At 36.6% G+C, this 14,629-nt stretch overlaps 1 protein-coding gene across 3 annotated transcripts in view; it reads right to left on the bottom strand.

Moving 5' to 3' along the window:
• Positions 1–14,629, bottom strand: part of TBC1D32 (TBC1 domain family member 32) — a 205,515-nt gene that overhangs the window by 135,308 nt on the left and 55,578 nt on the right. For all 3 annotated transcript variants that reach the window (XM_027551099.1, XM_027551101.1, XM_027551100.1), the window contains exons 16-18: positions 10,479–10,606; positions 6,331–6,532; positions 3,339–3,421 (exon numbers count right to left, since the gene is read on the bottom strand). In XM_027551099.1, coding sequence (XP_027406900.1) covers positions 3,339–3,421; positions 6,331–6,532; positions 10,479–10,606 — 413 coding nt within the window. The remainder of the gene's footprint in view (positions 1–3,338; positions 3,422–6,330; positions 6,533–10,478; positions 10,607–14,629) is intronic.

The following is a 14,629-nucleotide window of genomic DNA, read 5'->3' as shown; positions in this document are numbered from 1 at the left end:
TCCCACCTTCAATCTTTCCCAGCATCAGGGTCTTTTCCAATGAGTCCATTCTCCACATCAGGTGGCTAAAGTTTAAGAGTTTTAGCTTCAGCATCAGTCCTTCCGATGAATATTCAGGATTGATTTCCTTCAGGTTTGGCTGGTTAGATCTCCTTGCAGTCCAAGGGACTCTCAGTCTTCTCCAACACCACATTTCAAAAGCACCGATTCTTTGGCACTCAGCTTCCTTTATAGTCAAACTCTTATATCCATACATGACTACTGGAAAAACCATAGCTTTGACTAGATGGACCTCTGTTGGCAAAGTAATGTCTCTGCTTTTTAAGATGCTGTCTAGGTTGGTCATGGCTCTTCTCCCATGGAGCAAGTGTCTTTTAATTTCATGGCTGCAGTCACCATCTGCAGTGATTTTGGAGCCCAAGAAAATAAAGTCTGTCACTGTTTCCATTGTTTCTCCATCTATATGTCATGAAGTGATGGGACTGGATGCCATGATCTTCAATTTTTCGAATGCTGAGTTTTAAATCAGCTTTTTCACTCTCCTCTTTCACTTTCATCAAGAGACTTTTCAGTTCCTCTTCACTTTCTGCCATAAGGGTGGTGTCATCTGCATATCTGAGGTTATTGATATTTCTCCTGGCAATCTTCATTCCAGCTTGTGATTCAACCAGCTTGGAAGTTCACATGATATACTCTGCATATAAGGTAAATAAGCACGGTGACAATATACAGCCTTGATGTACTCCTTTCCCAACTTGGAAACAACTTGTTGTTCCATGTCCTGTTCTAACTGTTGCTTCTTGACCTGCATACAGGTTTCTTAGGAGGCATGTAAGGTGGTCTAGTATTCCTACCTCTTGAAGAAGTTTTCAGTTTGCTGTGATCCACACAGTCAAAGTCTTTGGAGTAGTCAATAAAGCAGATGTTTTTCTGGAACTTTCTTGCTTTTTTTCAATGTTCCAACAGATGTTGGCAATTTGATCTCTCCTCTGCCTTTTCTAAATCCAGCTTGAACACATGGAAGTTCTCTGTTCATGTACTGTTGTAGCCAGGCTTGGAGAATTTTGAGCATTTGCTGTTGTGTGAGATAAGTGCAATTGTGCAGTATTTTGAACATTCTTTGGCGTTGCCCGTCTTTGGGATTGGAATGAAAACTGACCTTTTCCAGTCCTGTGGCCACTGCTGAGTTTTCCAAATTTGCTGGCATATTGAGTGCAGCACTTTCACAGCATCATCTTTTAGGATTTGAAATAGCTCATCTGGAATTCCATTACCTCCACTAGCTTTGCTTAGAGTGATGCTTCCTAAGACCCACTTGATTTCGCATTCCAGTATGTCTGGCTCTAGGTGAGTGATCACACCACTGTGGTTATCTGGGTCAGGAAGACCTTTTTTGTATAGTTCTTCTGTGTATTCTTGCCACCTTTCCTTAATATCTTCTGGTAAATGCATGGATTATGGTGGCTCAGACTGTAAAGAATCTGTTTGCCATGCAGGAGACCTGGTTTGTTCCCAGGGTCAGGAAGATCCCCTGGAGTAAGGAATGGCTACCCACTCCAGGATCCTTGCCTGGAAAATTCTATGCACAGAGAAGCATGGTGGGCTACAGTCTATGGACCACAAAGAGTCAGACATGACTGAGAGACTCACAACACTTTCATGCTCCCTTTTACTTACAGCCCACTGACCACACTGTGTCTTCCACCAGAAATAATGTTCTACCCTTTCTAGACAATTAATATCCATGTATTCACTTTAACTTACTTTAATTATAACTTCTTCTGGAAATATTTCCCCAAGTTAGCCTGTACGAACCCTCTATGATTTGTATCATAAATTTAGCATACTATATTGCCATATTGTATTTATTTATTTGTATTTTATACTATATAGTAAGTTCTCTAAGGTATGTAGGCATCCATAGAACTCGGCAAAGCACTCAGTCCAATAAATACCTAAATACATGAGTAGAAAATGAATGCATGAATGAAGACAATAAATCATAAATCAAAGAAAACAGACATAAAAATTACCAGAAAAATTAATTGCAGCGACATTTTTACTCACCCCTTCATGCAAGAAAAAATAGTTGATTTAGGTTTCACAACTATATAAAAAAAAATTATAGCTGACATTTAGAAAATTAACTATTTGTTAAGCATTATACCATTAAAGCAATGAAAAAGATTTTGTTTGTTTGACTGGCTTTTTTTTAGTTAAACAATACCTATCTAAAGACAATTTTTTTTTTCAATTTCTCTAGACTACCACTTAAAACTCTAATTATCTTTTCAGATTATGCCAATACTCAATTAGAAAGAGACTCCATGAATATATGATCTTAATTTAAAAAAAAATATATGTATATATAGTTCCCATTAATCTGACTCCATATCCTATTGATAACTGTGGAAAAACATATGAAAACATCTAAATTAAAAAATTAGTATAGAGACTTCCCTGGTGGTCCTGTGGTTGAGAATCCACCTGCCAATGCAAGGGTTCTATCCCTGCTCTGGCAAGATCCCACATGCAGCGGGGCAACTAAGGACGTGGGCCACAGTTACTGAGCCCCTGTGCCCTAGAGCCAGTGCTCCACAACAAGAGAAGTCACCAGAAAGGGAAGCCTGTGCACTGCAACTAGAGAGCAGCTCCTGATCACGGCAACCAGCCTTTGTGCACGGCAACAAAAACCCAGCACAGCCAAAAATAAACAAATAAAAATTAAAAAAAAATAAGTATGCTAAGCTAAGTCGCTTCAGTCGTGTCAGACTCTGTGTGACCCCACAGACGGCAGCCCACCAGGCTCCGCCGTCCCTGGGATTCTCCAGGCAAGAACACTGGAGTGGGTTGCCATTTCCTCCTCCAATGCATGAAAGTGTAAAGTGAAAGTGAAGTCGCTCAGTCGTGTCCGACTCTTAGCAACCCCATGGACTGCAGCCTACCAGGCTCCTCTGTCCATAAATAATGATTTAAAGAATTCTCCAATACCAAAATCTAATTAAACGGTACTCCCACACATGTTGAAGTTATAGTAAACAGACTTCATTGGCCATTTGAAAAGTTCTACTGAATTTCCAATTTTAGTATTTGGTAATTTTCCAAGTTTTCTGAAAGTATTACGTCACATTTCCTAACTCCAAATGTAAATACAGGCTGAAATATAATAAATACTGCTATTTTTTTCCTCTTATAAAAAATACAAGTATATATGATCTCTAAAGTTTCCCCTAGATGAACTTTTCTTTCTTTTTTGCCACAGTATCTATACATTTCTCATTTTAAAACTATTTCAGCAAATGTGAAAAAAGAGATGAGCTTAAGTCAATCATACTTACATGTTCTGGGATTCCTGGCTAACCAAAGAAACAGAATCAGAACCCTCTACTGGAGTAGGAATTCTTTCTGATAGCAGACTTGTCTAAAATATAAGAAATATACATTTTTCTTACTTATAGCATTACTCATAAGCTGTCATGCTACATCTTTATATTTGACTCTTACTGTAATTAAAGATTAAATTACTTGCAAATTTTAAATTATGTGATTCTTAAATATCATGCAAAGTAATTCATAAATAAGGCACATAGATAATGTAGGAAGAAGATACTGATATATACTACATTTGAATACTGCTCCATTATGATCGCCAGTGTCCATACAAAAACCCAGCTATCTGTAAAAATTGCTCAGAAATAACTTTCAAAGAGTAAATCTATATAGAGACAGTCTATTTTAAGTCCCTTTTACCTGAAGTAATGAAAGCAAGGCCAAGGCTAACAGAGTTTTACCAAGACAATGCACTGGTCATAGCAAACGATGCTTCCAACCACACAAGAGAGGACTCTACACATGAACATCATCAGAGTCAATACGAAATTAGATTGATTGATTATATTCTTTGCAGCTGAAGACAGAAAAGCTCTAAACAGTCAGCAAAAACAAGACTGGGAGCTTACTGTGGCTTAGACCATGAACTCCTTATTGCCAAACCCAGACTTATGTTGAAGAAAGAAGGGAAAACCATAGACCATTCAGGTATGACCTAAATCAAATCCCTTATGATTATACAGTAGAATTGACTTAAGGGATTAGATCTGACAGACTGCCTAAAGAACTATGGAATAAGGTTCATTAACACTTTACAGGAAGCAGTGATCAAAACCATATCCAAGAAAAAGAAGTGCAAAAAAAAAAAAAAAGGCAAATGGTTGTCTGAGGAGGCCTTACAAACAACTGAGAAAAGAAGAGGAGTGAAAGGCAAAGGAGAAAAGGAAAGATTTATCCATCTGAATGCAGAGTTACAAAGAAGAGCAAGGAGAAATAAGAAAGCCTTCCCAAGTGGTCAATGCAAAGAAAGAGGGAAAAATAGAATGGGAAAGACTAGAGATCTCTTCAAGAAAATTAGAGATACCAAGGGAACATTTCATGCAAAGATAGGCACAATAAAGGTCAGAAATGGTATGGACATGACAGAAGCAGAAGATATTAAGAGGTGGCAAGAATACACAGAAGAACGATAAAAAAAAGATCTTTATGACCCACATAACCACAATGGTGTGAGTACTCATTTACAGCCAGACATCCTGGTGTCCAAAGTCAAGTGGGCCTTAGGAAGCATCACTACAAACAAAGCTACTGGAGGTAATGGAATTTCAGCTGAGCTATTTCAAATCTTAAAAGATGATGCTGTGAGGTGCTGCACTCAATATGCCAGCAAATTTGGAAAACTCAGCAGTGCCCACAGGACTGGAAAAGGTCAGTTTTCATTTCAATCCCAAAGAAAGGCAATGCCAAAGAATGCTCAAACTACCACACAGTGCACTCATCTCAACTCTAGCAAGTAATGCTCAAAATTCTCCAAGCGAGGCTTCAACAATACGTGAACCATGAACTTCCAGATGTTCAAGCTGGATTTAGAAAAGGCAGAGGAACCAGAGATCAAATTGTCAATGTCTGTTGGATCAAAGAAAAAGCATGAGAGTTCCAGAATAACATCTACTTCTGCTTCATTGACTATACTAAAGCCTTTGACTGTGTGAATCAGGACAAACTGTGGAAAATTCCTCGAGAGATGGGAATACCCAACCACCTTATCTGCCTCCTGCGAAACCTGTATGCAGGTCAAGAAGCAACAGTTAGAACTGGACATGGAACAATGGACTGTTTGCAAATTCAGAAAGGTTAAGGCTGTATCCTGTCACCCTGTTTATTTAACTTATATGCAAAATACATCATGAGAAATGCCGGGCTGGATGAAGCACAAGCTGGAATAAAAATTGCTGGGAGAAATACCAATAATGTCAAATATGCAGATAACACCACTCTTATGGAAGAAAGTGAAGAGGAACTAAAAAGCCTCTTGATGAAAGTGAAAGAGGGGGTGAAAACAGCTGGCTTAAAGCTCAACATTCAAAAAATGAAGATAACGGCATCCGATCCCATCACTTCATAACAAATAGATGGGAAACAACGGAAACAGTGACAGACTTTTATTTTGGGGGCGGGGCCTCCAAAATTAGGTGTAGATGGTGACTGCAGCTATGAAATAAAAGATGCTTATTCCTTGGAAGAAAAGCTATGACAAACCCAGACAGCATATTAAAAAGCAGAGACATTACTTTACCAACAAAGGCCCGACTAGTCAAAGCTATGGTTTTTCCAGTAGGCAAGAACGGATGTGAGACTGGACCATAAAGAAAGTTGAGCGCCAAAGAATCGATGCTTTTGAGCTATGGTGTTGGAGAAGACTCTTGAAAGTCCTTTGGACAGCAAAGAGATCAAACCAGCCAATCTGAAAGGAAATCAATCCTGAATATTCATTGGAAGGACAGATGCTGAAGCTGAAGCTCCAATACTTTGGCCACTTGATACTTCTAATGAGAAGAGATGAATCATTAGAAAAGACACTGATGCTGGGAAAGATTGAAGGCGGGAGGAGAAGGGGATGACAGAGGATGAGATGGTTGGATGACATCACCGACTCAATGGACATGACTTGAACAAACTCCAGAGATGGTGAAGGTCAGGGAAGCCTGGCATGCTATAGTCTATGAGGTCTCAAAGAGTCGGACACAACTGAGCAACTGAACAACAACAACAATAACCAGAAGAAAAGACTGTAGCACCCAGTTAAGTTGTAGAGCTCTATCCTACAGGGATAGGATGTACTGAAGTCATCTTTTGACAAGTTAGAAATCATTATGTGCTTTGGAGTACTGTGATGCTAAAGAAGTCCAGTAAAATATTTTAACTGTAGTATAATATTATAACACTAAACATATCTGAAATAAAGATTTTCAGGGAAGAAAAAAGATTGAAAATACTTACCTTCTTCCAAGCCTTTGCTATAGATTCATGCAAACTATAAGGAATTAACACCTGCAAGCCTTCACATGTACCATATATTTGACGACACACAGAACTAAAAGCTCCTTTAACCACAGGAAACATTTCTGATCCAGAAAAAATAGAAATATCTTCATCAAGAAGTTTTTTCGAAAACTGGGCAATTAGATGAGCACCTGTAGGACTAAAAGATGATACCAAAACAATGTACTTTAAGTGACCTAATTTGATTGAATTGCTTTCTCTGCACAGGTATGTCACTAACTTGACTGTTTGGTAGTAAAGCTCACTTATTTCCATTTGTTTTACTTCTTCTTAAATTCTACTTTTTAACTTTAACATTTAGTATATAAAACATATTCATGATTCTAAAGTCAAATCTAAGTACAATCAAGGAATAATCCCAGATATCTTTTATCTATGCCTCTTAACCCAAATATTTTTTTTCCTTTCCTCTAAACTATTGCTTTTCTCTCCTTTAAAGCTATTACTACTCTTGTATCATTTCCTTTTGAAAATAAGGTGGGATGATTTGGGAGAATGGCAATGAAACATGTATAATATCATATATGAAACGAATCACGAGTCCAAGTTCGATGCATGATACTGGATGCTTGGGGCTGGTGCACTGGGATGACCCAGAGGGATGGTACGGGGAGGGAGGAGGGAGGGGGGTTAGGGATGGGGAACACGTGTACACCTGTGGCAGATTCATGTTGATGTATGGCAAAACTAATATAATAATGTAAAGTAATTAACCTCCAATTAAAATAGATTTATATTAAAAAATAAAATAAATAAAAAATAAAACAAGTATAATTTTATTTATTCATATTCCCTTCTACTATACAAAGGGTAACATTCTATAAACTTTCTTCTGTTTTGTTTTTTCACTTTATATATCCTGATGACAACTCTATAGCCGTACATAAAAAAAAATTTCTCATCCCCTTTTCACTACTGCTAAGCACTCCTTTGTATAAATATAATTCAATCTATTAGTCTCTTGTGATTGAACACCTGGGATGTTTCTAATCTTTCCCTAATAAAGTTAGAAACTCTAAACCACTGCACAATGAGGATTCAGAAGAAATTCTAACATTTTATGTCTTTTCTGTTCAATTTCAATGTGAGGGAGACACCTAAAAAGAGAAACCTAGAAATCATAATGATAATAATGGGAGAAAATTAACTACATACAATTAAATGATGTCTATATAAAAGAAAAAAAATAGGGAAGTGATGAACAATAAAAAGAACTTCTTTACTCATGGCAAGAAGTTAGTCTTCCTAATTTTAAAAGAATTATTATATATGGATAATGGATAAGAATATTTCCATATTATATATGGATAATTACTATATGTGGATATATGGATAAGAAAAAGGCTTATTATATATGGATATATGGATATGAAAAAGGCTTTCCAGATATATGGCTGGAAAAAGGCTTCCAGGTTAAATATGTCAGATTGAACACATTACATTCACATCTACTCCCTTCTGAAATATTAAAATGCAATGGTAAACAAAATTTTCAGAATGCTCTTGTAGCCATCAAGGACAAGGAGCAAAAAAAAAAAGGGTATGATAAGTAACAAGTTTAGGAATGTGGGAAAAAATGAGTAATTTAGGATCCAGAAAAATTGAATAATCAAAAATAAAACAATTAGAAACAAGAATTACACTTTTATTAATACTGAATCAAAGTTATAGAAATCCAAGCCTCACTGTTTCCATCCATGTAACAGAGATAACCATAGAGGCCTCTTCCTTAGTCACTGTGAGGATTAAATGGTTACCACCCCCCACCAACCTCACCCAAAGACTTTGATCCTATGAGCAAGACAATATGTTCCCAGATGTAAACATATTAAAACACATGATAGAAAAAAATAACAACAGATGGCAGGAAAAGTTTGGCACACACACAAAAAAGGAAGAACAAAGCCAAAATAGAAAACAGTAACAAAGATAGTAAACATGAATCCAATCATATCATACTCTAAATGACAAGGATCAATTAAAAGAAAGACTATCAGAGTAGATAAAAAAAAACAAGATCCAGTTATGTGCTATCTATAGAAGCCTATTAAATATAATGATAAAGACAGATTAAAAGTAAACAGATAAAGACATCATGCTGATGATCAAGAGAAAGCTATACTAGCTATATTAATTTCAGACATCACAGCAAGGAAAATTACCCAAAAGGCATATTATGTAATAAAGGGGGTCAATTTTGCAAAGAGATGTAACAATCCTTAATGTGTCCCTGACAGTGTCAAAATGCATGAAGGAAAAATTGACAGAACTGCAAGAAGAAAAAGATGAATTCACTGATGCACCCTGAAATTTCAGCACTTCTCTGTCAGTAATTGATAGATCCAGCATGAGGACATAGCTGAACTGAACACCACAAACTACCAACAGCATACAATTGGTACCTACAGAATACTTCCAGTAGCAGAATATACACTTTTCTCAAGCTCATATAAAACATTCACTGAGCGATCACATTCTGGGCCATAAAACACATTTTAACAAATTAAAAATATCAATCATACAAAATATGCTATCAGAACCATAAATAACTCATAGGTCAAAGAAGTCTCCAGAGAAGTCTAAAACTATCTTGAACTAATGAAAATGAAAACACAACTCATTTGTTGGATGCAGCAAAAGCAGTGCTTAGAGGGGGAAGTTTACAGCACTGAATGCATACAATAGAAAGATGATCTAAAATTCAATAATCTAAATTTTCACCATAGAAAATGAAATTAAATCCAAAACAAAGCAGAAAATAAAGATTAGAACAGAAATCAATGAAATTAAAACAGGAAATGAGTGGGGGGTGGAAAGCTAGTCTTTTAAAAGATCAGTAAAAGTGAAAAGACTTAATGAGGTTAGAGAGGAAAAAAGACACAAATTAATAATATGAGAGGCTATCTCTACTAATTCCATTGATTTTAAACAGGTAATAAAGGAATACTGTAAAATATATATATATATATCAATAAAAAGTCTATGCCCACACATTAGAAAACTTATATAAGTGGACCAGTTCCTTGAAAGACACAACCTGCCAAAACACAAACAATCTGAATAAACCTACCTATTAAAGAAATAGAATAAATAATAAACTTCCTAAATAGAAAACACTTTGCCCAAATAGGTACACTGGTGAACTCTATCAAACATTCAACAAATTATGCCAAATCTCTTTCAAAATCTAGAAGTAGACTATTTCCTAAATTATGAGATCAGTGTTACAGTAAGACCAGACAAGAATCACGAAAACCACAGACTAGTCTCTCTCATAAACACAGACAAAAATCCTTAAATATTAGTAAATCAAATCTAACAATGTATAAAAAGAAATATTCTAGGTATGCAAGGTGGTTCAATATTAAAAAAAATCAATTAATGTAATCTACAACAGCAATAGAATAAAAGGACACTCATTGTGGTGTTATTTGTGGAGGCAAAATCATAGACACAACCTAATATCCAATAATGTAGAGAAATCTGAATAAATTATGGTAAAGTCATACAAAAATGTATCATAGAGCTATTAAAAAATGTTTCGTTCTATATTCACCTAGGAAGAGGTTACGGTTACACACAAAAAACCAAGTAATGTATATACCATTTTTGAAAAGAAATAATTCTATGACTATGAACATATATATTTGATGCATCATTACAGGTGCAGAGAAAGTCTACAAGCATAAACATAATGTTATCACTGGCTGACCCAGGTGATAGAACTGAATAAGGGTTAGAGAAGGAAGATGGGGAAGTAGTTAGCTTTCCTTTCTACGGTTTAACTTAAAGTCAGTCATTTGTGGCTTTAGAAGTTCCAAGAGTACAGTCCAAGGGAGTAAAAAAGATCCTATGTATTACAGACATCATGACCTACTCTGCCTGTAGAATTCATAATCCTGGTTATTCCTTCAAATTTCTGATGATCTAATATGTTAGTAGTTGATCAAGAAACCTAACTAGATAACTATCTAGAATAATTATCCCAATTTTCATTAATATATGACAAGATTTTTGCAAACTTTAAATCAGATTTGTGAAAACACACTAAAAAATTCCACAAATTATTCAAAACAGAAACATACCTTTTTTCTTCAGAAGAGTTCATATTTTCTCCATAAAGTAGTAGGGTAAGTCCTTCTTCCACAGATGCAATTCTTGCCAAAATATGAGCTATATGAATTAAAGCTGTTTCAGAGCAATTTGGAGCAGCCTGTATGTTAAAGATATCATATAATTTTATGACATGCTAACATATCACAGACTAACATTCAAGGATGGTACTGTAATCTAATAAAGTTATATTATCACAACAAAAAAAGAAAGTTAATGATTGTTAGGCTGTGAAATATGTCTGAATTAAATGCATCATTAGATTATATTCTCGTACTAGCACAGTTGATAAGGCAAAAACATACATACTTTTTACCCAAAGCTATTACTGTTTATTAAGACAGCTGAAACAATTGTTGCTATTATAATTTTATATGCATATAATTCTAGATGACAAATGCAGTAGCTCTTCTTCTTTGCCCTTTACTTTTCACTCACTGGGCTATATCTGATCTAATTTCATTGTACATGCTATCTAACATACTTTCTAAGGGACATCATCTTTTCCTATAACTGACTGGGTCATGAGTTATAGGTGTGACTGCTGCTGCTACTGCTGCTAAGTCACTTCAGTCGTGTCTGACTCTGTGCGACCCCATAGACGGCAGCCCACCAGGCTCCCCCGTCCCGGGGATTCTCCAGGCAAGAACACTGGAGTGGGTTGCCATTTCCTTCTCCAATGTGTGAAAGTGAAAAGTGAAAGTGAAGTCGCTCAGTCGTGCCCAACTCTTAGCGACCCCATGGACTGCAGCCTACCAGGCTCCTCAGTCCATGGGATTCTCCAGGCAAGAGTACTGGAGTGGGTTGCCATTGTCTTCTCCATAGGTGTGACTAAGGACTATCAATTCATGAGTTGGCCAATAGCTAATGATGTCAACTAATGAGAAAACCTAAGTGGAACTGATCATATTTCCCCATTTTTTATTGTTAAAAGTAGTAAAACTAGTTTTACCAGTATATAGAAAATTAGTACATAGGAAATACTAAAAACTAGAGAGTTGTGTCAATGCTAGAGACTATCTACAAGTCTAAGTCTACTAAAGTTTCCATTCTTTCTGGGACCTACTTATGCACCTATACCTACATGGATGCAATGCACCTATTCTCCTCGATAATTTTGAATATATCTATACAGTGACTGCAGCCATGAAATTAAAAGACGCTTGCTCCTTCAAAGGAAAGCTATGACAAACCTAGACAGCGTATTAATAAGCAGAGCTATCACTTAGCCAACAAAGGTCCATATAGTCAAAGGTATGATTTTCCAGTAGTCATGTACAGATGAGAGAGTTGGATCACAGGCTGAGTGCCACAGAATTGCTGCTTTTGAACTGTAGTCCTAGAGAAGACTCTTGAGAGTCCCTTGGACAGCAAAGGAGATCAAACCAGTCAATCCTAAAGGAAATCAACCCTGAATATTCATTTGAAGGACTGATCTGAAGCTGAAGCTCCAATAATTTGGCCACCTGATTGTGAAGAGCCTACTCACTAGAAAAGACACTGATGTTGGGAAAAAAACTGAAGGCAAAAGGAGAAAGGGGTGACAGAGGATGAGATGGTTGGATGGCATCACTGACTCAGTGGACATGAATTTGAGCAAACTCTGGGACAGAGAAGAGGACAGAGGAGCCTGGCATGCTGTAGCCACGGGGTTGCAAAGAGTCGGACATGACTTAGTGACTGAACAAAAAACACATTGCAACCAATACATTCTAATAAATTCAGTGGGTTAGTTTAACTAATGAGGGGTCAGGTATATTCACCTGAAGAATTCTTAACTAGATGATCTAATGTTTGTTACTTTCACACTAAATCTTTCTTAAAAGAAATTCTCTACTTTCCTTCATTCATACACACATTTTTTAAACTTTCTTTTTCCTCATTTTCAATAGTTTATTTGTTTGATATTCTGTCTTTCCTATTAGAGTGGGTTCCTTAAAAAACAATGACTACGTGTTAGTCACTTCTATATTTCAACTACCCAGCATAAAGCCAGTGATGCAGCATTGACTCAGTGGGTAGTGTTCAATGCCTTAAGTGAAATAATGAATGTCTATTATGTGCCAGACAGTTTTTTTTTTTAATTCTCAAGAATCACTGCAACTTAGGTACAATTACAGAAGTACATAATGTGAGAATATAGACAAACACCTAAATCTGTCAGGGAGAATTGAGAGAAAATTTCAAGATACAATAAACTACAGTCTGAAGAACAAACAGACCAAGTTAGAGACTTTCCATGGCAAGGAATAAGTGTTTGAACATAGGGAAACACTATAACCTGACTTAGAAAATGCAAATGATCTCTTATACTGGAATATACAGGAAAGAAACAGGTACAATATAAGAAAACAGAAAACTCGATATAATGTCTAGTTGAAAAGTCTGGTTTATCCAGCAAGCAACAAGTAGCCTTAGTGGCAAAATAGGAATAGGCTGGAAAAAGGAAAAACTGAACAAGAAAAAATGTGTATATTCCAAGCAAGAAATTATCAGGGCTTAAACAAAAATAATACCTACACTTGTGGCTCAGCAGTAAAGAATCCACCTGCAATACAGATTCTGGAGATGCACATTTGATCTCTGGGTTGGGAAAATCCCACGGAGGAGGAAATGGCAACCCACTCCTGTAATCTCGCTGGGAAAATCCTATGGACAGAGGAGTCTAGCCAGTGGGCAACAGTCCCTGGGGTCACAAAAGAGTCAGAACTGACTGAGCATGCATGCACACACACAAACAAAAGCAAAAACAGTGGGGATTAAGAGAAATACCTGGATTTTAGACATATGCAGGGGGGAAAAAATCTCTAGGTCTTAAATATAAATTGAATGTAGAGAATGAAGGAGTTCCCATTTACAGAAAAGGGCAGAAAAAAAAATACTGTTTTGCATACACACCGAGGAAACCAGAATTGAAAGAGACACGTGTACCCCAATGTTCATCGCAGCACTGTTTATAATAGCCAGGACATGGAAGCAACCTAGATGTCCATCAGCAGATGAATGGATAAGACAGCTGTGGTACATATACACAATGGAGTATTACTCAGCCATTAAAAAGAATACATTTGAATCAGTTCTAATGAGGTGGATGAAACTGGAGCCTATTATACAGAGTGAAGTAAGCCAGAAAGAAAAACACCAATACAGTATACTAACACATATATATGGAATTTAAAAGATGGTAACGATAACCCTGTATGTGAGACAGCAAAAGAGACACAGATGTATAGAACAGTCTTTTGGACTCTGTGGGAGAGGGAGAGGATGGGTTGATTTGGGAGAATGGCATTGAAACATGTATAATATCATATAAGAAATGAATCACCAGTTCAGGTTCAATGCAGGATACAGGACGCTTGGGGCTGGTGCACTGGGATGACACAGAGGGATGGTATGGGGAGGGAGGTGGGAGAGGGGTTCAGGATGGGGAACATGTGTATACCCGTGGTGGATTCATGTTGATGTATGGCAAAACCAATACAATATTGTAAAGTAATTAACCTCCAATTAAAATAAATAAATTAAATTTTTTAAAAAAGAAAATGCTGAGTTTGGCTCATGGAATAAATAACAAAAAAAGGTGTTCAGTAGGCACCTGAAGTTAGTAGGCAGCTAAAGAAGTCTGGAGCTGAAGTGATCTAATCATCCAGGAAAAGCATACTAAGAGAAAGAAAAGTGAACCAGGTCCTGAATCACTGAAGACAGCAGGGACTTGGAAGGGAAACCACAGAGGTAACAAAGAATATTTAGAAAGGGACAGAAAAAACAGAAAGATTGTAGGAAAGCTAAGGAAACATAATTTCAGAAGTGATCTACTGTGTTAACGATCAAATCTGAAAAGCTACGTTTTAAAATTACAGGCAACTGCAATCAAAGCTCCATCAGTGACATGATGAAGGCAAGATTATAATACAATGAGGTGAGAAACAATGGGAAGAGAAGGAGCCAAGACAAGAATGGTAACCTGCCATAATTAAAAGCTTATTGTTAAAAAGATCAGATATAAGGTGGTAGTTAAAATTGTGCACTGGGTAATCAAGAGTTTCCCCCATCCCAACACATTTACAGGTAAAAGAAAGATGCCAAAATAAAACAGAAAGTTAAAGATAGATAGATGAAA

This window comes from Bos indicus x Bos taurus, chromosome 9, assembly GCF_003369695.1.
Source record: "Bos indicus x Bos taurus breed Angus x Brahman F1 hybrid chromosome 9, Bos_hybrid_MaternalHap_v2.0, whole genome shotgun sequence".
Classification (NCBI taxonomy): Eukaryota; Metazoa; Chordata; class Mammalia; order Artiodactyla; family Bovidae; genus Bos; species Bos indicus x Bos taurus.
This window is presented reverse-complemented; position numbering and strand designations above follow the sequence as displayed.